This window comes from Chamaea fasciata, unplaced genomic scaffold, assembly GCF_029207755.1.
Source record: "Chamaea fasciata isolate MVZ Bird 193981 ecotype frontalis unplaced genomic scaffold, bChaFas1.0.hap1 SCAF_16, whole genome shotgun sequence".
Lineage (NCBI taxonomy): Eukaryota > Metazoa > Chordata > Aves > Passeriformes > Sylviidae > Chamaea > Chamaea fasciata.
Window position 1 is genome coordinate 9,943,785 of NW_027094101.1, and position 27,670 is coordinate 9,971,454.

The following is a 27,670-nucleotide window of genomic DNA, read 5'->3' on the forward strand; positions in this document are numbered from 1 at the left end:
CGGCTCAGAGACCTCCAGTGCCTCAGATGACATTCGTGAGCAGACAGAGATGCCAAGTGTTGCTCACTGAAACCAGTTGCTGAGACACTCTAGGGGAGCCAGGACTCCCAGTCCTGCAGCCCATGCTCTGTGTCCCCATGGCCTGGACCCAGTTCCATCCTTACACCCTCCAGGGATGCTGCTGGCGCCTGAGGGTCTGTGACTGCCCCGAGCGGCCTCCCCACACCGTGCCGGGCTGCGGCAAACTCCAGAGGGATGGACGCGGTTGCGGGACGGACCCCGAACCGGGCTGTGGAGCTGCGCACCCCGCCTACGGGGCTGGCGTGTGCGGCGTTGGCGGGGGGCACCCCACGCTGCTCCCCGGGGTGCGGGTGCCGCTCTCCATTCGCGGTTCCCTTCGCTCCTGCAGACCCCCCAGAGGTGCCTCCCGGTGCCCGCACGGTACCCGCGCCTCGGGGCCGGGGTGTGCAGGGGCGGCGTGGAGAACGGGCCCCGTGGTGAGTGTATCCCCTTCAGGCGGACAGACCCCTCGAGAACCCCCGTTCTCGCCGTGCCCGCTCCTCCCGGTGCCTCCCGATTCCCTCCGGTTCCCCCGTTCTCCCGGTGCTCCCGGTGCCTCCCGATGCCCGCCGGTTCCCCCGTGCTCCCGGTTCCCTCCGGTTTCCCCCCGTGCCCCCCGGTGCTCCCGGTGCCGGCGCTGCGGGGCGCGGGGGGGCGGGGCCAGCGGCTAGGTCACGCCCCCCTCCCTCCGCGCTTTGCCATTGGCGGAGAGGGGACTCGGGGCGGGGCCTGCGCGGGGCGGCGGCGGCGGCTCCCGCGCCCCCCCAGCGCCCGGCGCGGCGGCGGCGCCGGCCCCGGGATGTCGCGCAAGAAGGCGGCTCGCAGCAAGGGCGGCGGTGCCGCGCCCTCCGCCGCGCTGCCCCCCGCCGGACAGGGCACCGGCCGCTCCGCCGCTGCCCCCCCCCGGGGGAGCTCCGCCGCCGCCGCCGCCGCCGCCGCCGCCCCCGAGCTGCCCCGCAACGGCGGCGCGGCGGCGGCCGGGCGGCCCTCGCTGAGCAGCAGCGGGGAGTTCTACGATCTCGCCTTCAAGGTGCGGGACCGGAGAGGGCAGCGGGGAGGGCTGAGGGAGTGCGGGGTCAGGCGGGTGCGGGGCTGGGGGTGGCGTCCGCGAAGTTCCCGGGGGCCAGGACCGGGCGGGCATCCCTGCATCCCTTCATCCCTGCATCCCTTCGTCCCTGCATCCCTGCATCCCTTCATCCCTGCTTGCCTGGATCCCTGCTTCCCTCTCATCCCGCTCCTCCGAAGGCGCCCGGTCAGGGTCTCGCTCGGCGGGGGCTGCGCCCGCAGAGCCCCCGGCAGCGGGGCTGCGGCTGCGGGACCTGTGCAAGTGACAGCCAAAGGCCGCTCCGGGGAGTTGGTGTGACCTCCCGGATCTTCGTTAACCTGCAGAAAACGGGGGCTGTGAGCAGGGTGCTGGCTCCCCTCGAGGGGCATCTGCCGAGATGTCCCCAGCCTTTTGGGCTCCGATGGCTTCTCCTCGCTGCTTCTGATCCTGGCGAGCGAGTCAAAGAGCAAATACATTTGCTTCCTCCCCACTTCATCGTGCGACCTGATGCAAGCCCAGCTTGGGGCTCATTTGATGATTTTAGGGCTCACATGGCGATTTTGGGGCTCGTTTAGTGATTTCTGCTGAGACCACGACTCGGTGAAACCCCTCTGTGCTTCTCACACGGATCTCTGTAGCCGAGCCCGGATTGAGCCCGGAGAACGTGGGTTTGCTGTGGCGAGTCCCACCTCGGTGTGTGGTGATGAGAGCTTGGTGCCTGTGGCAGTCGGTGCAGCCGTTGTGGTGTCAAGGTTTGGGATGTGGGGCAGGAGGTGTTGAGGTTTGGGGTGTGGGGTCGGAGAGGGACGTTCCAGAAATGTGTTTGGTGTCTTCGGTAGGTGGTTGGTCCTGATACAGCTGCATTCATGGTTCAACAGCTTCCCTAAAATGGAGCCACCTCTGTGTTTGCGCTGGTCCTTGGCTCCTGGAACTCACCTCTGCCTGCCCAGCCTGGGGCTTTCCTTTGGGATCGTCCCCATGGCACGAGGATGAGCCAAATGGGTCTCAGATAAACCCAAATGCACCGGGTAGACAAAACATCTGCCAATGGTCTGGCTGATTTTGAACGAGTGGCAGGTAGAAATTGCTTTGTATCCAGTAAAAACCTGGTTTATAAACTTTCTCCTTCTCTTTCCCTCCCCTGAGGCTCCTGATCTCTGCCTGAGGCAGTGGCCAAGTCCCGGGCACAGGACTGGATCCTGGCCCTGGGCACTCTGCGTGCCTGGGTGAGGCTTTGGTGGTGCTGAGTAGGGCAGGCTTCTGTCGAGGGTCATCTATTCCAAAAAGACGTCTGTAATTTTTTTTTAAATCAATTTTTTTTTATTAAAATGACTTTTTTCCCCCTTCCCTTGGCTTCACACTGATACTCCCATGGGCTCTGGCTGCCCTCACCCTGCTGTGCTAGGGCTTGGTGCCTGGTGCTCCTGTGGGACACCAGCATGGGGCTCTGCTGGGGGTGTATGACACCATGGGCAGCTCCTGCCCTCTTTGGCAGTGCCAAAACCAGCTGCACCTGCAGCCGGGGCTGCTGCTGCTTCTCAGGGCTGAGCTGCAGACGGGTGGTGGCATTTGCCACTTCTGGCAGCTCCTGGGAGGGTTCGGTGTGACCCGGGGCAGTCCCTGCCGTAAAGCCATTTAATTCCTGTCACAGGTTAATGGTTCGTGGAAGGCTGGTGGCAGAGCCTTGGGAGAGAGGGAACCTGCCACGGCAGGTGTGGAAGGAGCTGGCACAGCCCGGCTCCCCGGTCCCGGATTTCTCGGTGTCATCCTGCCGAGGGGAGCAGGGTCAGTGCCTGGGGGGCAGCAGGGCTGGTGGTGTGGGCAGAGGTTTTGGGGATCTGCATTTGGGAGCAGCCTCAGCTCTGCTGTGGTGGCTCTGTGGCAAGGAGCTGCCCGCCCTGTCTGTGTGTGCCCAGGGCGGCTGCTGGGTGGGGAAACTGAGGCAGGTGGCACCAGGAGCTGCTCCCTTGGCAACCATGGAGGACTGGGAGGGTAGGCATGGGTGCCACTGAAGGCGAGGGCAGAGTGCACCCCATGGCTGGGGACCCTCTGAAGTCTCCCCACGGGCAGTGTCACTCTCCCAGAAAGCCCCACACGCCATGGGGTGTTTTGTGGGTGGGGACAGCACGGGCAGCTCATGTCGCCCAGACAGCACCTCTTGGTTTTCAGGGGCTTTGTGCCCCCACGAAGGACCTGTCAAGTGCCTGTCAGGGGAAGATGTCCCCAGTTTGGTGACATGCTGCAGGGTGGGGAATAATCCCATTATGAGTATTCCCCTGAGTCTGAGGACATCGCTCTTGGATGTGCTTCTTCCCCTCAGGCATCTGCTGCCCACTGCTGTGATGGGGCAGGGTAAAGGCTGCAGTGGGGCTGCCTTCCCAAAACCTGGAGCCTGACAGCTCTCCCTCCCTCCTCCCTCCCTGCAGGTGATGCTGGTGGGCGACTCGGGGGTCGGCAAGACGTGCCTGCTGGTGCGCTTCAAGGACGGTGCCTTCCTGGCCGGCAGCTTCATCTCCACGGTGGGAATCGACTTCAGGGTAAGTGCCTGGGGCTCAGCCCTCCCCGGGGCTCTGCCAGGTGAGTGAGTGATGGATTGTGCAGAGGAGTAACTAAACGTTGTTCTGAGGACTTAAACCTCACCAGCCTCGGGGCGCTCAGGGTGTGACAGCAGCAGCAGCAACATCTTTGTTACGGCTCTGCACAGGGATGGGGAGATGTCCTCTGCTCAGGATCCTGGGGATAATTCCTGTAACAACTGAGGCCTGACATCTGCCCATGAAAATATTTCCCTGAGGCAGTTTCAGTGGTTTTCAAGTGTTTTTTAAGAGTTTTTGTTCTTGTTTTTTTCCTTGACACAACAAAAGCAAAACTGATATAAACCAGAGTGCCCTGGAGGAATCTCCCGAGCACAGCTTTGGGGTGTGGGTGTGGGGCTGTGGGGATGTGTTGTGCCGAGGGATCTCTGAGGTCTCAGTTTAGTTGGGAGCACCCAGAGCATCCTGATGCCAGGAGAGTCATGGGGGCAGCACTCGGAGCTGTGCAGCTCCAGTGAGGGCAGTGGGAACCTGCTCCACACAGGGAATAACAGGTGGACTGGGGGGAAGAAAGGGGATCACGTCATGCCCTGCAATGCCTCAGTGTGCCCAGAGCATCCCTTGCCAGGCAGGAGCACCTGAGTACCAGCCAGGCCCTTGTAACCTTTTCTTGGCCGTGTTTCCCTGTCAGTCCCTAGCCTGAGCTCTCTGTGGTTCAGCCAGGCCCTGGTGAAGGGGATCCCCACCCGTGGGGTGGGACAGCAGAGTGACAGGATGGGTGACTTTACAGGGGTGGCACCAAAGAGCCTTTACAGCAGCTGTGCAGGGCACGCGGCAGTTTTGCCACCAAAGCAGCAGCCGGCAGCATGCCTGGCGTGGCTCGCTGGCACCAGCATCACCCTGTCCCTCACCAGTCCCCCAACCATCTGCTCCCTCCAAAGTGTGAGCTTGTCACCTCCCAGGACGTCTGGGCAGCGCTGCTCTCCCTGCCCTGCTCCCGGCGCACCGGCTGTGATGGATTTGGCTCGGTTTGGGTGCTGCGGTGGGTGCTGTGAAGAGCTGCTGGTGATGCCACACGCCCCATGTTGCGTCTTCCCAACCGCCTTTTCCCAGCAGGATCTCGGATCTTCACTTCTCTTGGAGGATTTCTGGGAGATGAGTGTCTCTTGTAACCTGCTGCTTGGCTGGGGTGTGAGTAATCACTGGCTGGTGCAGTGGCATTGGGAAGGGGTGAAGGACAGCTCAGACAGCCCTAAGGGAGGAAGGGATGCTCCGTGCCTGGCGAGGCTGGGGGCTGCTGCAGGTGAGATGGGTAAATTTGGGTTTGTAATTTTATACAAAGGTAATTACACAGTGTTTCAGGTGTTCTTCAAATAAAAGCATTTTATTACTGATTGCAGTGATTGATACAGAGGCCAGCCATAAAACCCTGTGACTTATTGATTAGAGCGCTGAAATGACTGTTACTGAGAAGCAATCAAATTAGGGTTAATTTACTTCTCTAATAGAGCTGCTAGAGCTACATGTCTCTGAAATGGGCAGATTATACAGTGGGGGAGATCACGTGTATGCCCTAAAACTCATTATTATCATCCTTGTAAGGCATTCATAATTTTGGGGGGGAACATGGAAACAGTTTTTTGATGTGCCTCTCCATTCCCACCAGGATAATCCTGTTTGGTAATTGTCCCTCTCGCCGTGGGCGCTGCCATGCAGATGACGCTCTGGGGTGGCAACACTGGAGGCTTCTGCTGGCTTTAATTTCTGTCTTTTTAATCACAGAACTGTCATACCACAGCTCCTTCTCTCTGCAGCCCCGCAGTTTGGCAGGGGGGCTTCTGGCTGGAGCAGGCGAGGCTGTTTGTGAGGTGGCAGCGGTGGGAAGGTGCCACTGGGGTTTGCTATATTATCTTGGCCCGCTGTGAGAGGTGCTGAGCGAGCCCAGCGGGGTTATTTTGGGGTTCTGTGGGGTTTTGGCAGGGTTTGTGCCAGACTCTGAGCCTCGCTGGCACCAGAGGCTTGCAGGGAGCTCCCCAAGGCCAGCGCATGTGGCAGCTGCGCTCCTGTGCACGAGCGACCTTGTTTGGGACCTGCCAGGTCCCTGGGGCCCGTTTCCCCCAGGAAACCATGGGGATGGAGCTGCCCAGCTCCTGACACTGTCCTGGGGGCCATCTCCACTCTTCCTGATGCCATCTGCTCCCTGCAAATGCTCTGGAATGGGATGGAGCTGCATTGGGGGCAGCCCCCACGCCAGCCCAGCTCCCTCCTCTCCCCATCCGTTGGTCCCAGTGGGCTCCAGCATCCATTTCTCATTTTCAAGGATGTCAAACCATTAGATGCACCCAAAGCTGTGGCTAATGGATCACATAGGCCGGGGCGAATGTAAATGAATAGAAATCCATTTAAAATTAATCTGGCATTACTATTCCTAATGGCCCCTGAGGTTTGTTCCCTCCTACTGTTTAATGTGAGGGAGAACCTCCCGCGATGTGTTTGTTTATTATCCTCTCTTAAACAAAGAGGGATGTTGATCTGAATGTGTTTGGAAAACAAACCACTGATGCTGGGGAAATAAAGATGATTGCAATATTAAAAAAAAATGCATCAAAATGGCACCTGTTGGCTTTGAGCTTTGAGGTGTCCTGACACTGAGTCCTCAGTGTTCTGTCAAGGGAAAATTGGGTTTGCTGGGGGAGCATCTTTAGCTCCCGGGGATGATTCCAGCCTTCCCAGTTCAGCTGGGACAGGGCCAGGGTGTCCCTGAGCTGGGGGTGCAGTGCTGGGTGAGCCCCCACTGTGGGTGCCATTGAGGCAGAGCCCTGCTTCTGTTCCTGGGTCCTGCTCCTGGCAGAGCTTTGGCTGAGCAGAAACCCCTGTCTGAGCTCCTGAGCTGCTTCCCCCCAGTCTGGGGGACAAACCCCTCTCTGCTCTCAGCGTCTGAATCACAGGTGTCATCTTCAAGGTTTCATTGCTAGATATTGAGGGGCTTAATTACTGCCCTCCATGAGCTGTGCTGAGCCGTGGCACCAGTCTTGTCTGGGGAATCCTGGCAGCAGCCTCTGCTTGGAGGGGTCTCTCCCCACAGATCCCCAGTGGTGAGGGCAGGGCAGCTCTCTGGGCAGGCCGTGTGTGCTTTCTTCACTCCGTACATTCGGGTTCCAGGGAGAAGGGGAAACCTGGAAAAGAGCAGGTTTAGTGCTCAGGGGTGTGAATCCCGATTTTTTCAGTGCCACGGAAGGAGCTGCCTCTCCTTGTCATTTTGGCAACGCTGCAGAAACCTCGACAGAAACTCAAGCTGCATCAGCCAGCGGGACTTGACTCCTGTCGTGACAGCGGAGTGACAGGGGAGAGGTCTGGCCAAAGCAGAGAAGCCAAAGGGCCACGTGAACCCACAGTGTCCCTGTCCCCAGTGTCACCCGCGCTCCCTGGGGCTGCCCAGCCCCGTCCTCACAGCCCTGAGCTTCGCAGGGTTGGGCAAGTGAAGATTTTCGTACTAATTGGAACTGAAAGGAGAAGAACATAAAAGAAAAAAAAAAAAATTAGGGACGAGCCTCTTCTCCCTGGGAAGAGGTGCTAATGAGCTGCTTTGCATTAGCAGGGGTGATGGTTCCTGTGTTAATCAGTGGGATGGAACTTTCTGGTGGAGTTCCGAGCAGGGTGGCTTCTCTCGGTGTCCTCTCGGGTGTGCAGTGGTGTCATCACTCCTCTGTTGCTGCCCCGAGGACAGGGAGCAAAGCAGCATCGCCCCGGCACCGAGCTCAGGTGCTGCTGCCAGAGGAGGAGCAGGAGGGAGGGAGGCAGCCCCGCTGCCTGGGCACAGCTCCAGCCTTCCAGGGCAGGCAGTGGGCACAGGGGATATTTCCTTTGAAGGCTCAGCTTTGATGTGCACAGGTTGACAGCGCTCTGAGGGGGCTCAGCTGCTCCCCAGCACAGCCCCCTCGGGAGGCTCCGTGCTCTGCTCCAGCCTTGGCTGTGCCGTGGTTAATCTGGGACGGCCCCGTGCTGTAAATAAAACCTGTCACCGGTGGCCCTGAGCTCTAAGGACTCCTGATTACACTCAGCCCTGGAATCAGCGCTGTGTAATGTGGGGTTGTTTTGTGGGGTTTTGTTTGTTTGTTTGGGGTTTTGTTTTGGTTTGGTTTGGTTTTTTGTGATTTTTTTGGGTTTTTTTGTTTTGTTCTGTTTTTACGTGGGAGATTCGTTGCATCTCTCCTTTTTTTTGTTGTTATGTTTGTCCGTGCACCTTCCACGGGCTGCCCCAGGCTCCTGAGCTTTGCCGGAGGGTGGGAACCTTTGCTCCAGCCTTGCAGGGTGAGCAGAGGAACAGTGACCACGGGTTGGAGTCACCCAGACTGGCCCTGGGTGTGCAAGGAGAGGGGTGTGGGTGCCCTGAGCATCTGCTGGTCCCAGTGGGTACCCACATCCCTGCCCTTGGGGCGATGCTCTGGTCCCCAGCAGATGCCCACATCCCTGCCCACATCCCTGCCCACATCCCTGCCCTCACAGCCTTTGCCTGGTGGAGCAACCAACCCTCCTCTGAAGGGCTGGAGCAACCCGGAGCCTCCTGAAAGCGAAGGGCTGGCTTTTATCTCAGTGGTTGGCACAGAGCATTAGCAGGGCTCATTTTCTGATGGATCAGTCTGGAAAAAGTGGGAGGGGAGCTGCTTAGGCCAGAAGAAAGAAACGAAAATAAATTAATTTCAGTGTCTTTCTGTGCAAAATTAGCCCTGGATGTTGGAGGGAAGGAGCTCGGGCATTGGGCAGAGTGTTTGGCCTCTCCTTTGCTGTGTGGGGTCAGGGTGGGGGTTTGCTGCAGGGGGGTGAGTTTAGGTTGGTCTCCAGGGCTGGAGCTCTGGAGGGAAGTGGCCTTTTCCTGGGAGAAACATCTTGGGGCTGCCAAGTTGCTTGGACCAAATTCCCCTTCATGGGGCCATGCCAGTGGCAGCAGAGGTGCAACCAGGATGGGGAAGGTGGGGCAGGAGCAGGCAGGGGATGCCTGTGCTCCCACCCTGAGAATGCCCATGGCAAATGCTTGGAACTCGGTGACCTTTAAGGTCCCTTCCAACCCAAACCATTCCATGTTTCTGTGTGTTTCCAGCAGCTCTTTGTCTGAAAATCAGTTTGTTCTGCAGCTCCCATTGCTGGATGAATTTTAATAGCAGCCAGTAGCTGATTTCATATTTTTGCATTTCTCACTGGAGAAATGGAGAGCTGGGCTCAATTTGCCCAGAGCAGATTTACATCCCTGCAAGTGTTCAAGGACAAGCTGGATGGAAATTAGAGCAACCTGGTCTAGTGGAAGATGTCCCTGCCCTTGGCAGGGGGTAGGACCTGGATGGTCTTTGAGATCCCTTCCACCCCAAACCACTTCAGGAGTCTCTGATGATTCCTGTGATGCTCCCACCCCTCCTGCCTGGATCCAGGGTATGAACACGATGCTGTAGGGACCAGCTGTGCCCAAACCCAGCACGGGGAGGCAGATCCTGGCAGTCTTGCCCAGGAAAGAGCAGCCCTGGTCAGCTGGGACAGGCTGGGATTGTGCCCCTTGTGCCCGTGTGTGACTCTGAGCACTCTGCTCCTCCACAGCTGCTGCTGGTGCCTGTTCCCCACTCCCAGGATGGGCTCTCGGGGCAGCAAAAATCCATTTCCCGTGGCAAACCAAGTCCTGCTTTTCTTGCTGTGGCTGCTGCCTCCCTTGCAGAGGGACACTCAGAGCTTTGCAGTCGGTGCCTGTCATTTGCATGCAGGGGCTCAGTTGCCAAGAGATGCTGCGAGCGGTGCCCGTGGTGGCTGCGCCCGCTCCTCGTGCCTCCAGGGCTTTTATCCACCCTCCTCTTGCCTCTGGCTTTTGGAAAATGATAATCCCCAGTTCTGCAGCAGAGCAGGAAGATGCAAACCCTCGTGTGCAGGCGGTGATCCCAGTGGACAAGGGACTCCGTTCCTGCCTTGGGGAAGGCACAGGGAGAAGATGAATGTCTTCAAAGCAAAGAAGTGCTTGAGCAGCTGGAGTGGCAGCCAGAGCCTGGTAAAAAAAAAAAAAAAAAAAAAAAAAAAAAACCACAAAAAAACCCCTCTTAACCAGCTTAATCCTCTTTGCAGGATGGTGGGAAGGTGCCTTCTCCACCTCCTTGGTGTCAGAAATACCACCCAGAATAGTTTGGATGTGGAATTTTGTATCCATTTCAGCTGACATGACAGCGCTGGGAATGTGGGTTTTTTTGAGATGCTGCTGGAAGGGCACGAGTGTCTCCTGCAGCCCTGCTGGTGCTTGGTGGCTTCCTGGTGCCTGTTGGTAGCTGGTGTCCCCATGGGTCTGTCCTGGCCTGGGGTGGTTGGAATAATGGATTTAATTAGCTCAGGGGGAGAGCAGAAGGCCTGGGCTGCTCAGAAGCTGCAGTGCCAGGACACAGGCAAGGAGAACACAAACCTGGGAGCTGCTGGTGGAAGGAGGGAGGCTGTAAAGGTGCTCAGCATAACCTGCCCGTGTGTCCTCCTGGTCAGAGCAGTGTGGGAGCCCAGAACCCCTGCAGAGGATGGGAACCACAGGAAACTCAGTGTGTCCAGGGTGTGGGTCAGATCCCTGCTCTTGCCCTGCTCCAGTTCAGCAGGATCACTGGGCAGGAGCAGGGTGAGCAGGAGCTGGGGCTGGGGAAGGCTGTGGGCTCACGGTTGTGCTGTGTTGGCTCCTCTCTGGCTGCTGCCAGGTGGGAAATTGCCTCTGGAGAAGCCAATTTGGGCACTGGAGCATCCACTGCCATGGATCTGAGCCGGGCTGGATCCACTCCCGGTGCCAGGACCTGTGAGGGAGCGTTTTATAGTCAGTAAAACATTTAAATGGGGCCAGAGTAAGTCTAAATGGTTTCAATATTTAATGGAATACATTTGGCTTAATTTCACTTTCATCTTTTATTTGTGATAAAATATTGAACTCAGCTGTGCAGAACTGGATTTTTCTTTGAAAGCAAAGGGAAGGAGCCCAGGAAAGGGGGGACAGGTGGGTTTGGGGGTGTCTCTAACCCCCCCACTGCCCCTAAGATGGGCATTTGGGGCATCCCTGCCCCATGGCTCTGCCTTGCTCAGCTCCTGTGGTCCCCTGAGCCCTTGCTGCCTCTCTGCTGAGCCACTGCCTCGTTTTGTTAATTAATTATTGCTCCCAGCAGACTTTGGGTTATTCCCGGGGTGGATGTTGATAATCTCTGTGGGGAAGGGTGAGGTGCCAGTCCCGGGTTTGGCAGTGCTGCAGTGGCAGGAGCTAACTCTGGCTGAGCTCACTAGCTGCTCGCTGTGTGTTGTTCTTCCCTGAAAAACCCATTTTTCCCTTTTTCCCTTTCCCCAAAAAGCCACTTCTCTGGGACCTGAGCCACGGGGTCAGTCCCATCCCTGGGGCTCTGCTGGTCCCTGTGATGGTGGCACTGAGCATCACCCTGGCCACAGGCAGGGCAGCAATGGAATATGCCAAAGCCTGGAACAGCGAGCACCAGCAGGTCACCCTCCTTGGGAAAAAAAACTGGGAAAAAACTGGGAAAAACCATCCCCATCCAGGCAGGTCAGAGCTGTGAGGGTGGAGGGAGCTGCAGCGTGGTGTGTCCCTGTCCTTGGATGGTGATGGGGCACACACTGTTCCTATGGCAGTGGGGGATTCAGGGATTGAGGGCTTTACCTGCAGGGCCTTTGGAAACAAAATATTTTGTTGTTGGCAGCATGGGCAGAGTTGGGCACTGCCTGTGTGGCTCCTGGCTCCATCCCAGGGTGCTGGAACTGCCCTGGCTCAGGATCCCAGCAGAGCCCTGGAGCTCACACAGCTTTGTTTGTCTACCAGGGACATACGGCATATTTAATCCTGGCTCAGCACCGAGTCATTGCCCTGAGGCATTGGTGAATCTCTCGGAAGCAACAGCAAATAATTCATCTTTATGCCTCCACTGGGAAAAAGTGTTTCTCCCCGATCATAATTAACGTGAGCTGGGAGATTGTGGTGCTTCAGCTTTAAAGGGTGATGTCCCTTGCCCTGGGCCGTGGTTGTCCCAGGGTGAGGAGGAGTTTAATGGGTGCTTTGGGAGTCTCAGTGATGCTTCTGAGCCTGAGGAAGACGTTGGTGTGGCGGGGCTGAGTCAGTTCTACCCTCAGGAGGCCAGCAGGCAGGAAGGGCCATCTTCTAGGGGCCATGAAAACCATTAGCACATCTCTGAGGATGTGACTGGTCCTGGTGTGAACACCTGGACAGGTTTAGTTCCATTTTGTGTGGGGTTTTTCTATTTAATTTATGGAAAGGAGGGGAGTGGTGGGAGCTGCTTGGATGCCACGAAGCCATCGCATCCACCTCACCAGGCCTTGTGCCATCTGCCTGTGTCTCGGGACGTTTTCCTGCAGCCTGCCAAGCCTCGATGTTCTCAGGCTCAGTGACACACTGGGGAAATGGAGGCTTTGGCTTTTCCAGCTTTGCCTGCGCAGCATCACCACGGCAACGATCCCGGGAAGGCTCTGTGGCATTATCGCTGTTACTGGGGAAGAGCCGCTGCACCATGAGCCCCGGGTGTGATGTGTGCCGGGCTGAGGAGGAGCTGGGGCTGCTGCCCCACGCCAGGGCTGCTGCTCCTCCCCACCAGGACCGAGCCTGGGCTGGCCCCAGTGCCTGGCACATCCCCCCGGGGAGAGCTGGCTGTGGGTCCTGTGTTCCCAACCTTGGAACAGCTCCCTGTTAATGATCCTTTTCCTCCCAAAGCCAAGTGCAGGAGGCTGCTGAGGGCACCTGGGCAGCCCCAGCCTGTCTGGGGAGTGCAGACCCCTTGCCCTGTGTTGGATGCCGAGTTTGGTAGAAATCGCTGGATTTGCTTCTCGTGCCACTCACCAGCAGCCAGTCCCACCCGTGCCTCTGTGCCTTGCTGCTTCCTTGGAGCTGATGGTAGAGAAAAAACACAGCTGCATGTGTGCATGCACAATTCAGCCCAGCCTCGCTGCTGGGGGGTCGAAGTGGAGACCCTGTCCAGGGACCTCCCTTGGAGGGGAACGGTCCCTGGATGAGCATCCATGCCCCGGGCAGTGCAGGGTCAGTCCAGACCCCTTCTGGGGGCACAGGGAGCCCTTCCTGCAGCTCCTGCAGCCAGATGGTTGGCCTTTCACTGCTTCATCTTTTTTTCCCTGGTCTTGAGCACGCTCAGCGCTGGGAGCTGTGGGGAGGCAGCTGAGCTGCGACCCCTGGGCTCTGCATGGCCCCGTTCTCCTCAGAGGAAGAGCTGGGGGTTGTTTCTACTCCTGGTGCCAAATTTTAGAGCTGAGCCCGGATTTGGCAGCCGTGCTGGGCAGCCCCATGTGTGGTGAAGGGCTGGCAGCTGTGCCAGGCTGGGGGGGTGTGAGTCCCCCGTGCTGTGTGTCCTTGCACTGCCCATGGCAGCAGCGTGGCAGGGAGGTGCCCTCCCTGCCCAGAGTTCACTCAGTGCTGAGGGGCTGAGCTTGGAGAGGGGGTCCTGCTCTGTGGGGCTGCTCCCCAGACCCCTCTGCATGGGGGTGACACACCCAGGTGGCCTCAGGCAAGGCTGGGGCCCAGCGAGTGGCTCTGTGGCTCAGCCCCAACTCCCTTCAACCCATTCATGAGCTGCACTTATCAGCGTGCGTGAATTAATGAGAGAAGTGCTCAACAATGCCGAAAATAACTTTGTTCCCAAGCAAGCGTTAATGCCTGGCAGATGTGATGTGTTTTTTCCCTCCTGAATAACACACACGTGAGGTCAGATTGTTCCCGACAGCCGGCTGTGCCGGGGGAGGAGCACAGCAGCTCTGGGAGGGCTGATTCTCCCGGGATCAGCCCCACAGCCCAGGGCAGAGGTGGAAATCCTCTCCTGAGGACCTGGCTGCTCCAGCTGGAGTTCTTGGCTGAGGTTGGGCTTCCCAAATGTGCAACGAAAACAGTCAAGGAGATCGTGTGTGGGTTTTGGTTCAGTTTCGTTTGTAAAAGGGTTGGCGATGTCATGGAACAGCTTCCCAAGGAGTGTGGTCTGCCCTGCTGCCCAGACCTCCAGCACCCACAGTGAAGGATTTGGAGTGTTTTATCTTCCCGGGGTGATCTCCCAGAACATTCTTGGCTTGCAGCTCTGCTCCAGAGCCCCACATGGGGAGAGCAAATGGTGGAGCTGTATTGGCCAAGCTGGTTTGACTGACTGGGGTGGTTTTGGCATGGAAGCACCGGTGCAGCTGAGCGTGCCGCAATTCCTCAGCACCTCCCGGGGCTTTCAGTGGTGCCCAAACCTGGGGAAGAGCCTGCTCTAGTAGAGCAGAAAATGAGAGAACTGGGACTGCTGCCAGGGAGGAGGAAAAGCTTTGCAAAGATCAAAGCTTGGAGTGCGCGGTGCCTGCGCTGGGGACGCTCCCGTGCTGTGGCTCCTGCCTTGTGCCACCTGTGGGTGCACCCGAGTGGCCACCCCAGCCCTGGCAGGGCGGTGGTGGGGCAGGGGCTCTGCCTGCTCAGCCCGTGCCTCCCCAGCTCTGTCCACGGGGGATCTCAGGATTGTTCTTGCACAAGGAAGGGGCAGATGGGCAGGCAGGACCATGGTGGCAAAGTGGAACCGCTGTGGTTGGTGAGGAGAAGGTGAAACCTCAGAAAGCTCTGCTGGACTTAGGGAGCAGCCACAGGGCTGAGGAGGGTCCTGCCCTGCAGAGAGGGCTGGGACCTGCTGTGTTTCAGCCCTGGCTGTCCGTTGCCACTGCACCATGCAGAGATGGGCTCTGTGGTACCAGGGAGCGCTGGGACCTGATGGGTGCCAGTCCTGGAGGCTGACTGGACTCATACAGCCACCAGAAAAATCTCATTAGAGCTGCTCAGTCACTCTTTTTTCCTTGAATCCTTCAAAGAATCTGGGCTCAGGTTTGCTGCACAGCAGTTTTTAGGAGCTGTCTGCCTTGGCTGTGGGTGAAGGATGGGAGTGTTTGGGATAAAAAGCTACAGATTCCTTTGTCAGGTCTTTGGGGATTTCATTTTCTTTGGGGATGAGAAGTGCTCTTTAATAATGCTGTTTGCAGTGCTGTCTGCAGACGCTGCTGTGTTACTGCTGGGTGCTGACAGAATGTTTGCTGCTGGATATTCAGCCCTGATTTTTTTTTTTTTTAATTGGATTGTAAAGTCTTCTCAGAAACTTCAGGCAAGTTTTCAGCCCAGGGCTGGCTGCAGTCACTGAGGCAAATCCTAGAATCGTTTAGGTTGGAAAAGATCTATAAGGTCAGAAAAGTGCTGCTAGGCTTTATTTCTCCCCAGATAAACGATTCCCTGTCTAACAGGACCTGATGAGCCATTTTTCATCTCCGTGGCACTGACAGGGCTGTGTTTGCTGCAGATGAGAAATGATAGAGCAATAAATGCTCCGTGGAGATCCCTGTTCAGCTTTGCAGCATGGCATGGCCTTGATGAGAAAATTAAGATAAATATGTCGAGCGCCACGCTACTTATTCCCAGTATTGGCACAGATCTGCATGAGCCATCTCTGCCCCCTTTGTTTCCAAGGCTTCCTGGTTTGGAAGTAAGCAGGGATATTTTAAAAAATATCCTTTATTTTATGAAGTAGGGGAAAAAGAGATGGGAGGGGTGAGTAACGCAGCCCGGGGTGGTGGGGGGGCTGTGCAGACCATCCCTGGATGGGGAGGATCCCATCCCGTGTGTTGGAGCTGCAGGGATGGGCTGTAGCCTTCCTGCTGCTTTCTGGTGGCTCTGGTCTCCAGGGCAGATCCTGCCCTGAGGAATTTTGAAGGTGGGTTTCTCTGGCTGCCTGTGGAGCTCAGGCTCACTCCCACACTGTGGGGACATCTCAAACCTCACACAGCCCCGTCTCCCTCCTGCTGGGATGAGCCCCAGCAGCCCCGTTGGGCTGAGAGCACCAAGTCTCCTTTGCCTGTGCCTCCCTCAAGGAACCTTCCCATGGATCATCCCAGGACTTTGCTAGATTCATGAAGCAGCCAGGCTGGGGGGGAACACGACCCCCACCCAGGACTGTGAATGCTGTGGGCAATGCCGAGAAGCTGAGCCAGGCTGAATTTAAAATGTATGATCCTAAGCAGATCCTCTTACCTCTAATCTGTCCCTAAGACAGGATTCTCTTCTTGCCAGTAAACCCTTTTATTTGCAGGCTGATGTGACTAGAAGATGATAAGTCACTAATTCTTCGGTGTGTCTGCTGGAACAAGAGCCTGGGCTCTTATCTCGACAGGGCTGGCAGCCAGGGAGATGTTAATTGGGGTTTAATGTAGTGAACACAGCTCTGGACAAAGGCTGGTGCTGCTGACATCCCTGGGGCGCTTGCTGGGTGCTGTGGGGAAGGGGTTGAGCCCAGCTGGAGAATCAGGGCTGGGGGACATTGATGTAGGGCTGGGCTTGTGACTTCTCCAGGCCAGATGTGGCAGAGGGGACAGGGTGGGGTGACCCCTCTGAGGGGCTCTGGGGTGGCTCTGGCACCAGGGCAGGTTGGATGTGCTGTGAGGGGCCGTGGTGTTAATCTGCATTTCCTGGGATCTGCCGAGGAACTGAGCAGGAGCTGAGCAGCCAGAGCACGTTGTGGGCTCTGAAAGGATCTTGGCACCAGAGATGGAGCGGCTGCAGGCAGGAGTGTGCAAGGCCTGGGTAGGAAAACATCCCAAGGCAGAAGTTGCTATTTTTAGCTGCACAGCACAAATGCACAGAGCTGCTGAGGAATTCATCACCTGCCCCGGGAGATGGGTGGTTGGGGTTTTTCTCTGAAAGGAAGATGTATAGGAGAGGCAGAGGGAAACTGTGCTGGGGTGTTTTGGCCACCCGGGTCTCCCCTGGGATGCTCATGAGTGTTTCTGGTGGTGGCACAGCTGGGGAGGAGGAAGAGGATCACTGAATGTGATTCCCAGTGCATGGAACATCCTCCAGCCCCACACAGCATGGCTGGAGCAGGACCATGGCACAGCCCTGCCCCCAGCCCACATCCCTGCCCTGCTCCCCCCATTCCCAGAGGTTTTCTGCAGGTTTCAGCGCAGCATCAGGCTGTGCCCTCCCCTCTCCTGAAGGGAATGTGCTCCTGGAAAGGTTTTCCCAGGCTGGAGTGGTGGGCTGGCTGTGTTCTCCATGGAGGTGCTGATGGTTGGACTGGGCTGGTTCGGGCACTGCTTGGATTTAGAGTTTTTGGTTTTTGGAGCACTGAGGGGGCAAAGTGGGGCTGCTCCTGGATCCTGGCCTTGGCAACGGGCTGGGGTGTCCCTGAGGCAGGTGCTGAGCCAGGAGGGGTGCTGAGCCACCAGGAGCAGCTCCCTGGCTGCGCATGTCTGGGAAAACCTCAGAGTTTTAACGAGCAAATTTAATGCAGTGTCCTGCTGTTTTGGGCAGATTTCCATATCGATCCTTGATCTATTTTTGCAGCCGCCGTTGGAGGTGGTGGTTATTTGTGTGTCTGCTATATCACAACTCATCCCATTTCCTCCTGGCACCAGAGTGTTTGTGTCTCACAGGGGCTCCCTGGGCTTTGCCAGGTGGGAATTTGGCTCCTGGACTGGGCTTGGCACGGGGCTGGGGGGCTCCAGCATCCCCTCAGCCAGTCCTCCTCTGCTGGGTGTCTCCTGAAATAAAGGATGACCCACTCTAGCTCTGGCTCCCGGGTGGCCTGGCCTGGTGACACCACAACCTGATGACATTTCTGGGTGGCTGCACTGTCAGTCCCACAGCTCATTACTGGCACTAATTAACTCTGTGCTGCCCCAGTGCCTGCGCTCGCTTTGATCTACGGTCACTAATGCCATTTATCCCCATTTTGACAGGAATTTGCCGCCCCCTCAGCTGCAGGGGATGCCTCCAAGGCTCAATAATGACATTTGAGGGGCTTCTTTTCCATGGTAAAAGTGCAGGGGGCTGCTTGGGTGGCACCACTGGAGCCAGCACCAGTCACAAGCTCCAGGGAGGCAGGGTGGGGGTCCCCTGGCTGGAGCCTGAATGGTGCCAGCGAGCAGCTTCCCATTTGTCCAGTTAATTGCGAAGCAAATTGATCCGTGTATCCAATTTGACTTTAAAGGCTTTAATTAATGAGTTCATGCGTGTAAGAGCTGGGAGAGGCCGGCTTGTCGATGATGCTGATCCTGGGCTGTGCTGCAGCTTCAGTGGCGTGGGCTCAGGCACCCGGGGGATGTGCCAGTTGCTCGTGGTGGGATTCACTGTGGGCACCCTGTGACCTGGGGTGGGGCATTTGCCCACCCTGCAGCTGCTGTGAGGGCAGAGCGGGGCGGCAGGGCCGGGTCTGCGTGGGAGCATCGTCTGTGCACGTCTCAGGAGCGGCGCGGTTTCGCTCCATCACCTTCGCCTCCCTCCCTCCCTCCCTCCCTCTCTCCCTTCATCCCTCTCTCCCTTCTGCTGCTCCCGGGCAGCCGCGGCTGTGAGATTGTGCCAGGGCTGCAGCCAGCGGGGCCTCGGTGTGTGATAATGCTGCTCTTAATTGAGGACCATCTGCACTTGGTAATTTAATTTTTTTCCCCTGCATCTGCAAGGTTCCAACTTTGTTTATCTGATGTCCTGAAGATTATTTAACTTCGGAGCATCGTGTTTGTCCACCCCGGGCACTGCAGGCATTCCACTGCGGCCCCTGCTAGACGAGATTTCAATAACGTTTGCACCGCCCCAGGAAAAAGGAAACAAAAAACTGAAATTGGGAAACAGAACTGAGCTACAGGGATGGTTTTACTGCCCGAATTGTGTTAGGAGGCTGCTGGGAGCGTTACCTCTGTTCTAACAAACGAGGTGAGATGAGGAAGGAGCCCTGGGAGCACAGCCCCTCCCCTCGCAGGCAGGGCTGGCAGCACATTTCACGTCCCAGTGCATTGACACACAGCGTCTTTTTGTCTTTGAATGCTTATTAGGAGCTCAACCCCCAGCTGTGCCTTGGAAGGGCTGACAGGAGGGAATTGAGGCATCTCCTAAAAAAAAAAAAAAAAAAAAAATTTGGAAGCTGGGAAGTCACTTAGCCGTGGTATGGGGGAGACCTGGGCACCTGGTTCATCTGAACCACGCTGGTGTGTGCTGCTGGCAGCAGCCCCTGCCCTTTCCCAGCCCAGCTCCTGCCTTCTCCCACCCTGCTCCTCCCACCTTCTTGGCTTCTTCACCCGTGTTCTGCAGCCACCCTGTGCTTGGAGGCAGGCAGGGATCACGGAATCCTGGAATGGTTTTGGTTGGAAGGGACCTTAACCCACGCCCTGTCCTGGGCAGGGACAACCACTCAACCACATCACTCTAAGCCCCGTCCAACCTGGCCTTGGACACTTCCAGGGATGGGGCAGCCACAGCTTCTCTGGGCAAAATTCTTTGGGAAGCAGGCAGGGATGCAGGCAGGAGTGATGCTCTGGCTTGCTCTGATTGTGTCTCCTGACTGCAGGAACACTTCTACAGCTTCTCACCCTGGAACCCTGCTTTGTTCCATACCCAGTCCTCAGAAAATCAATTTTTTCCCCAAGCTGGTCCAGCAGCATCTGAATCCCTGTGCAGACTTTAATTAGGTCTAAGCATTTACCTCCCTAAAATATAGGTCAGTCGTAATTAGTGTGACTCCTGTTGCTGGCGGCTCCGTGTTAATTAACTCCTGAAGGGGAGGTCAGTGCATGTGGGGCACCTTTGGAGCTTCAGCTTTTTTGGCTGCTCACCAGATGCTTCAAGGTGGCTTTGGCCTGGATGATCCATGCTCAGGGCTGGGGCCGTGTTCTCCCTCCCTCCCACCCATGGTGTTCTGTCAGCCTTGGAGCACGGCCACCCTGGGGACATGGCCATGTCCCTGGGCACAGTCACACACTCTGCTCTGAGCTGGAGGTGCTCGTGTGGCCATGGGAAGGGAACCTGTTTGGTGCTGGTTTTAATGCGACGCTCATTGTGTCCTTGTCCCTTATCACCATCCATCACACCAAGTGTCCTCATCCCCTCGTGCCAAGAGCTGGGGCCGATGGTGAAACACAGCGCCTTTGCCTTGTTCTGCAGTCCCTGGCATGGTCCCTGGCACGGTCCCTGGCACGGTCCCTGGCAGGTGGCATCAGCACCTGGGAATGGTGTTTGGAGTGGCATTGTGCCAGTGCAGAGCCTGTGGGGTGTGCCTGCGGGTCCAGCTCCTGCATGTAGGAGCCAGGGTTTTGGGAGAGCAAGGTGAGCTCGGAGAGTGGATCTCCTGCAGAGCATAAACCTGTCCTGTCTCACCCGTGGCACAGGTTAGGACAGCACTGTTCCCATCCTCGGGGAGGAGGTGGAGGTGCAGCTCAGTGCTGTTTGCCATTGCTGCCCTGGGGATGGCTCTGTCCCTGCTCACCTGGGAGCCCCAGGCAGAGGCACCAAGCTCCGAGGAGCACTTTGTGGCAGTGGGGACCCTGGCTTTTAGGGTTTTAGGCACTTCAAGCCTTCAGGAGCCCTGGTGTCACATCCTGGGAAAGGCTCAGCTCCACATGCGGGGAGCCCTAAACCCCCGGCCGGCTCCCTGAGCCCCGGCTTATCCCCGAGTACTTCCCAGCTCCCCCACCCCAGTCCCTGGCTGCCTATTTTTACAGCTCCCGGGGCTGTGAATCACTTCTCTCCCCCGTCTCAGTCGCTGCCTTTGAAGGTATTTATAAACCTCGGCCGTCTCCCTGCGCCTGCCTGAGCAGACGGAGGATTCAGCGCTCCGGCTCTCTCCTGCCCTCTCCTCCTCGCCGGATCCTTGTGTAGATGTGCAGGAGATGAGCTGCTCCCTCTGCCCTCGTTAAAACTATCAATGAAGAGCCTCGCAGCACCTGAAGGGGTGATGGTGCTGAGCACGGTGGGATGTGCAGGGATGGATCTTGGCGTGGATCCCTGGCAGGTTTGGTGGCACTGGAGTGGTGGTGGCGTGTCCAGTGCCAGGGCTGGATGAGCCAGAGCTGAACCCAGCTGGGGTCCCGGCAGCCTTGGCCATCCCATGGCCACCGGATGAGATGGGAGCATCCCAAACCAGCTCCAGAGCAAATGGAGGAAATGGGATTTAAATTATCACCAGAGCAGCCACCAGCTGCCTCATCCCACTGGTGCGCTGTTCCCTGGCCGTGTTTCCAGCACGTCCCACTGATTACTGTGCTAATTTCTATGGATCTGGTGAGCAAATTAATCTCTTCTCTGCTCCTTCCCCTGGGACTGCTGGTCTGCAGGCTTGCATTCCTTTAATGTTTGGAGAGGCTGGTGCAGATTGCTGGGATGGTGGTTGCTCTGGGACACGATCAGGATCCATCTCCTGCCCTCCAGCCACCCTGAGGGGCACTGAGGGGCTCCCATACAGCTCCCAGCTCTGCCAGGGCATCCTTCCACAGAGAAAATCCTGTTGGCTTTGGGGTAAAACCCAGTGTGGAGGGACACTGCCCCCTCTCCTCCTCGGTTCCACCTTTCCTAAAACCAAGCAAAACAGGAGAAAAACATCCCGAGAGAAACCAGGAGAAAAACAGGTCCAAGAGGCAGGAGCAGGAGTTATTTTTAATTTGCTGGCTGGATGTGGAGTGGTTGACTCTGTCTTTTGAAGGCCATTAAAATGGGATGCGGGTGCTCATTAATTTATGGCCAGAGATCTCCAGCCTGAGCTGGGTGTGGCATTGGCAGGGTTTAGGTACCCAAATAGATGCAACTTGTGCTGATACAGGGAGAGATGCTCTGGCTGGGCCATGGTGAAAACAGCTCTGCAAGTGCTGGGACTAATGGATGGGAGTTTAAGAAGCAGAAGAGGAGATCAGCCCGAGGGTTTGGGGGAAACACTGACTGGGATGGGGGCTGGCTGTGTCTCCCTTGGCGCTCTGCAGCTGTGCTCACCCCTCACCACCCTTTCCATTCTCTTTCAGAACAAGGTGCTGACGGTGGATGGGGTGAAGGTGAAGCTGCAGGTATGTCCCCATGTCCCTGGAAGCATCTCCCTTGCTGCCCTGGGTGTTCAGAGATGGACAAAGCCCCTCAGAGGACAAGGCAGAGGAGCACCCCCAAAATGGGGCCCCACCTCTATCCTTTGTGGTCATGTCTCCTGCCCTGGGACAGCCTTATGGACCCTTCTGGCTGCTCTGTCCCCTTGGCAGGAGCCTGCTCAGGGCTGGGGGCTGTTCTGGCCATACTGACCCCCATCCTAGCCCATGTGCCTCTGCAGCCAGAGCTGCTCCAGCCCCCTCAGACCTGACAGTTTGTCCGAGCCCTTTGCCCGGAGCTCAGTAACACAGATCCCCCAGGCAGCAGCATGCACTCTGCAAACCTCCTGCTGCATTAAGAACTGATAAATCACATTAGCAGGTCCCCATGCATCCATCTGCTCCATGGATTTTCCAATTAATGGCCGTGTTGGGAGCCCTTGGCCACATTGTGTCCCCACACCGAGGAGCGGGAAGAGGCTGCTTCTGTATTTATTGTTCTGGTCATTTTTCCTATTGATGTCCCTGGCAGCAAAAGCTGGAAAAGCTTCCTGGGGTTGGTGTTCGGGCTGTTTTGGGTGGGTTCTGGTCAGGTCTGATCCCTCTGCTCCTGTCTGCCTTCCAGATCTGGGACACAGCTGGGCAGGAGCGCTTCCGCAGCGTCACCCACGCCTACTACCGGGATGCCCACGGTAAGCACGGCCACCTCTCCACCTTCCTCTGGCTCCTGGGGGCCCTGAGCTGCCAGGTGAGCCAGGAATCACTGCAGTGGTTTCCCATGGGAAGCAGCTGCCGTGGATGGAGCAAACACCAGCAGTGTGAGGTGTTGCTGTGCCGGATTTTAGTGTGTTCTGTGTCTCACAGGGGCTGTGCATGGGCTCGGTTTGGCACAGGCACTGACAGCCCGTCTCTCTCTCCACAGCCCTGCTCCTGCTCTACGATGTCACCAACAAAGCGTCCTTTGACAACATCCAGGTACAGCAGCACCCCGGCCCCTCCTGCTGTCCCTCACGTGTGACTGGCTGGGTTGTGGTTGTGGGTTCGTTCAGGAGGTGTGTGCTGCAGGTGGGAGCTGTGATCACTTGCAGAAGGACTGTGGTTACTGCTGAGCACCTGCAAGGACAGCCAGGGGACAGGCAGAGAAGGTTTTCCCTTTCATAGCAAATAAAGGGTGATGGATTCACTGCTCCAGCCAATTAACACTGTGTAATTACAGCACTGGCAGAGAACTTGCTGTGGTAGCTGAGCGTGGGAGCTTTCCCCAGTGAGCTGCTCCCTCATCCCCCTCTGCTCCTTCAGGTCACAGTGGGTCGGGGTTGGACACCTCATTGGCCCCCTAAGCTTAGTCCAAACCTGGCAGGGTCCCATCATGTGGCACCTGCCCTTCCTGCCAGCTTTGGGGCTTCCTGGTGCTGCCGAGTTTGTCCCCTCCCCAAGGTCCTTCAGGGCAGCTGAGCAGCAGTGCTGGTGCTCTCAGACCTGGCACAGGGGGAAAGCAGACCCTGCCCACATTGCAGTGGGGGGATCAGGGACACCTGGGCACTCAGTGTCCCCTCCCTTCACCCCACCATGTGGCTGCTGGAGGCCGCCTGTGCCAGCACTGCCAGATCATGTCCCAGGCTGGGGAGCAATTATCCCTGACTGAACTGGATGTAATTGCTCCTGTCCCAGGCAGGAGAACGTCGTGTGCATCCACGGGGAGCAGCTGTGCCTGCACACACACCCCGTGCCGTGGTGGCATCAACATCCTGGGGCTGTGATGTGTCACATCAGCTCCTGGGGTCCCACAGCCCCTGATCCCCCGGGGGCCTGGAGCTCTCCCAGCTCCAGAGCATCCTTCCCTTGGCAGCATCACACCTGCCACCCCTCTGTGCCTGCAGTCCCATGGCAGGGACAGGGCAGGTGCTGCCACCCTGGTCCCGTGTCACTGGAGCTGGGAATGCTTCCCATCAGCAGGGCCTGGCCAGAGGTGGCATTTTCCAGCCTGAGAAGCTGGATGGCTCAAGGACGGTGAGTGCTGGGTGTTAACCAGGCTCTGAGTCTGCTCGGGGCTGGTGACCCTGTGAAAGAAAATCCTTTGGAGGCTTCATGTTGCTGGATAACACGGCCTTGTCTGCAGCATCAGCAACCCTGGGGACACAGGAGGGACGTCCCTGCAGGACACACCACCCCAGTGGGAAGGAAAGAGCACCCAGGGGAATTGCCAGGCTTTGGGAAGAGGGGTGGAGCCAGAGTGGAGTCAGAAGGCAGCCAAAGGGAGTCAGGAGTGACTCCAACCCATGATGGAGCTGAGCACCCTGAGCCCAGCCTGGGTGCAGTGCGGTCCTGGGGCCGCAGCCACATCGTGGGACCACCGGGGATCACCAGGAATTGCTGGGAGCCCAGCAACAGCACTGGAGACAGCAGGCGGCTGCTCACACCACGGGGTCAGGGATTACAGGGAATTAGAGCAGGTTTGATTGGATTAGGCTGGATTAGAGGGCAGAGAAGCCACCCCTGGGCTCAGGGAGGCAAGTTCGGGTGCCTGCTGGGAGCAGTGTGCCCGGCACGGGGGCAGCACGTGCAGGACATGGGCACAGGGCACATCCCAGAGACAACCCTCAGCCTTGTCCTCTGAAAGGAGTTTCAGTCTGTCCGTCCCAGCTGAGGGCGAATTGGGGTCAAAGCCCTACAAGCACCCCAGGGCAGAGGGAGTGGGCGGGGGGGGGGGGTGTCAGAATCGGGGTGCTGGGCTTGCTTGGCCAAGTGGGGCCCCCGGGGCTCAGGGACACCCCCTTGTTGACAGGATCATCTGTAGAACATCCCATTTCTTGGGATGGCAGCATTGCCTGGCGAGGGTGTCCATGCCAGGACCGGGGCAGCTCCCCATCATTCCCACTCCTCTCCTCCTCCTGGAGCCGTTGCCAACCCCTCTCTTTGGCTGTGTCCCTCCAGGCTTGGCTGACAGAGATCCATGAATACGCACAGCAGGATGTGGTCCTCATGTTACTGGGAAACAAGGTGAGCCTGGCCCCAGGGCTTTGCCAGAGCCTCCTCTTCCTCCCACACTGGAGCCACAGGCAGGGGAGCCTGGCAGGGCACAAGGGGACAGGGAAGTACATGCTGGTGACCTTCCAAACCACCACGAAGTGCTCTTTGCCATTCCTGTTGCAGGTGGATTCAGCCCAGGACAGAGTGGTGAAAAGGGAAGATGGAGAGAAACTTGCCAAGGTAGGTGAGGTACCTGAGGATGTCCCTGAGGATGTGCACAGGAAAGGTTTACCTGGAGACCAGTCTGACCCAAAATACACCTGGGAACACTTGGCTTTTTTTCCCTTGTCATGCTCTCCCCTTTCTCCTCATCAGTTCTCCCTTTAAGTTTCTACTAACACCCCTTGTTTCTTTGTCCTCAAAAATTACTCCCTGAGAGCCCCTGGGAACATCACTGGTGCCATCCTGACCCTGCTTGTGTCTCATCCCACAGGAGTACGGAGTGCCCTTCATGGAGACCAGCGCCAAGAGCGGCCTCAACGTGGAATTAGCGTTCACAGCCATTGCAAAGTAAGTGACCACAGCAGTCCCTTGTCATCATGAGGAGCTTCAGCAGCTCCAGGCCATGCTGAGATCGACTGAGCTGGGCAAGGCAGCTTGGAATCATAGAATCCTGGGATGGTTTGGGTTGGAAGGGACCTTAAAGCCCATCCAGTTTCATTCCCTGCTATGGGCACCGACACGTTCCACCATCCCAGCTTGTTCCAAGCCCTGTCCAGTCCGGCTTTGGACGTTTCCAGGGATCCAGGGGCAGCCACAGCTTCTCTGGGCACCCTGTGCCAGGGCCTCACTATCCTCACAGGGAAGAATTCCTTACAAACATCCCTTCTATCCCTGCCCTAGCAGTGAAAAGCCACTCCCCTCTTTCCTATCACTCCACGCCCTTGTCCAAACTCCACTCTGGCTTCTTCCAGACAAAATCCTCTCCCTGCCAGAAGCAGCAGCATAAGAGTAACATCTTCCCCCTTTCCCAGGGAGCTGAAGCACAGGTCCATGAAGCTGCCCAATGAGCCCAAATTCAAGCTCCACGACTATGTGAAGAAGGAAGTGCGAGGCTCAGGCTGCTGCAGGTCCTAACGTGCGTTTGTACAGAGACTCGGGCCCGTGGGCAGTGTGTGCATGTCTGTTTGTCGTGTCTGTGTCTGCCCCGAAGGCCAGCTGAGACCAGGGCACAGGAGCAGCAGGAAAAGCTCTCAGATTCTGCAGCCCCATCGCATCCATCGGCTCCAGCTCCCCTCGCAGCGTTCCTGCCCAGCTCACAGGTGGGAGGTGGGTGTTTGGGAAGGGGCTGGGGTCTCCTTCTGTGCCTGCTCTGTGAGGCTGCTGTAACCTCTGTGAGAGCCAGGGTGTGACACAGGGGAACCAACACCTTCTCCCCACCTAGGAGGAAAAAAAGTCCTGTTTTTTCTTCTGGGTAGGAGAAAAGTCATGAATTCCCTTTTCTTTCCCTGTATACCTGGAATTCAGCTGAGAGCCCTGGCTGGGGGCGTGCAGGAAGGGTGTGTTTGAAGGCAGCCACTTTTGGAGTTGCTTTCTCCTGTCTGTCCATCCCTGTGAGGTGGGACACGCTTCCACAGTGAGGGATTCTCCTGTTCCCTGCAAGGCAGAGGTTGGCTGTCCCAGTGAGCTCCTGCACACCTGGCTGTGTACAGAGATTTCTGAACGTTCATCCCTTTGGGAAAGGCTCTGCTTCTCCTCCTTCCGCCCTTTCCAGTACTTTGAGAAGAAACCTAATGTATTGCAGCTTATTCTAAATACCTTCCTGTAAGTGTGATGGTGTCTTCAGACTGCAACAACGCTTTGATATCTTCAAAGTTCTCTTGGGCAGCTCCTTCTTTTCACTGCAGAGAGCTGGGGGGAAGCTGCAGGCGGTGATTTTACAGGCTGCAGACTCCTGCCAGCTCTCTTCAAGGGCCTCCTCACCCCTTTGGTCTGTGCCAGGCTTTTGGCTTTTTTTTTTTTTGTCAAGCTGCACTTCTCAGTACAAATTTGAATCTGGATGAAGTGTTTGGCCTTTGGCAGTTTTTCCCTTTGAAAACTCCACGCGCACATCAGCAGATGCCCACTGCGCCGAGCTTGGGTGGCTTCTTCAAGTGAAACAGAATAACCCATCCTTTGCCCTCCAGCCAGCACCAGCCACCCCAGCTGCTGGCTCAGATGCCCCTGCCCCTCATTTTTCCTGGGGTTTTGGCTCCAGCACTGCCTTCCTGATGGGCACAAGGAGCCTCTGCAGCTCCCACGTGCTCCGAGCTTCACTCCTCAGGGAGCTACAGCAACACAAGCAGCTACAGCTTCACAGGATGAAAAAGAATCTTAAAACAAACCTGGGGTTTTTTTTCCCTAAATAGTATTTTAGGGGAGAGACAAAGTCCTAAAATTGTCTGATTTAAATTTTCAATTCATTTTGTGGAAAATCCATTCCTGCAGGAACATTTGCATTCCTGGCAAACCCTGCTGCCAGTCCCGCAGGAGCAGCCAGGTGAGCTCTGTCAGGGCTCCCTCAACCCAGCAATTTGGTTTTGTGTGGGGCAGGAACAGCCAGGCAGCTCCACGACTCTGTTTCCTCATCCTGCCCTTGGAGCAGCAACAGCCCCATCTCGAGGTGACAAGGAGTCTCCCTAAATGCAAAATTTAGGGTTCCTAATGGATTAGGATTCCAAATGTCAGGATGCTACCTTCCCTCTCCCTCAGGCTGGGTTACAAAGCTGAAAACTTGCTCAATTCTTGCTCAGTGTGGGTTTAAAACCAATAAAAGAGTCCTTTAAATGCTTAAATGTTTCCCTTTAGAGCACTTCCAGCCTGCCTGTGGGGAACAGACTCTGCTGCAGCAGAGGCCTCACAGTTTGTATCTAAACTTTGAGCAGGTTCAGCCCCTGTCTCCCAGTCACCAGTTCCCAGTGTGGGAGTCATTTCCCCGGTGCCTGCACACTGGCCTGGCCCCAAAGCTCGTCCTCACGGTCATTTGGGATTTTTCCACGGGCCTTTGCTGCCACCACGTGGAATTGTTCAGTGCAGCGTTAATTATTGGAGTTAATTGCTCAGTGCACCCAGCCACGTGCGAGGACTCGGCCTCACCTGCAACATCCCATTTCTGCTGGCTGTTTACAGCTTTTGGGTCATTCCTGTTAATAAAATTTTTTTAATAATC

The 27,670-nt window shown here is 56.9% G+C and overlaps 1 protein-coding gene across 2 annotated transcripts; it reads left to right on the forward strand.

The window, feature by feature from the left end:
* The first annotated feature begins 859 nt into the window (after positions 1 to 859).
* Positions 860 to 27,670, forward strand: RAB26 (RAB26, member RAS oncogene family). 2 transcript variants are annotated; one of them, XM_066198296.1, is made up of 9 exons: positions 860 to 1,090; positions 3,532 to 3,642; positions 21,439 to 21,480; positions 22,118 to 22,184; positions 22,415 to 22,467; positions 24,427 to 24,492; positions 24,646 to 24,702; positions 24,956 to 25,032; positions 25,497 to 27,670. In XM_066198296.1, exons 1-9 carry the CDS (start codon positions 860 to 862, stop codon positions 25,597 to 25,599), a joined length of 807 nt encoding a protein of 268 aa, XP_066054393.1. In that variant the 3' UTR covers positions 25,600 to 27,670. The 2 variants fall into 2 exon arrangements, with proteins under 2 accessions (XP_066054393.1, XP_066054394.1); XM_066198297.1 differs by lacking the exon at positions 860 to 1,090 and adding an exon at positions 2,851 to 2,890.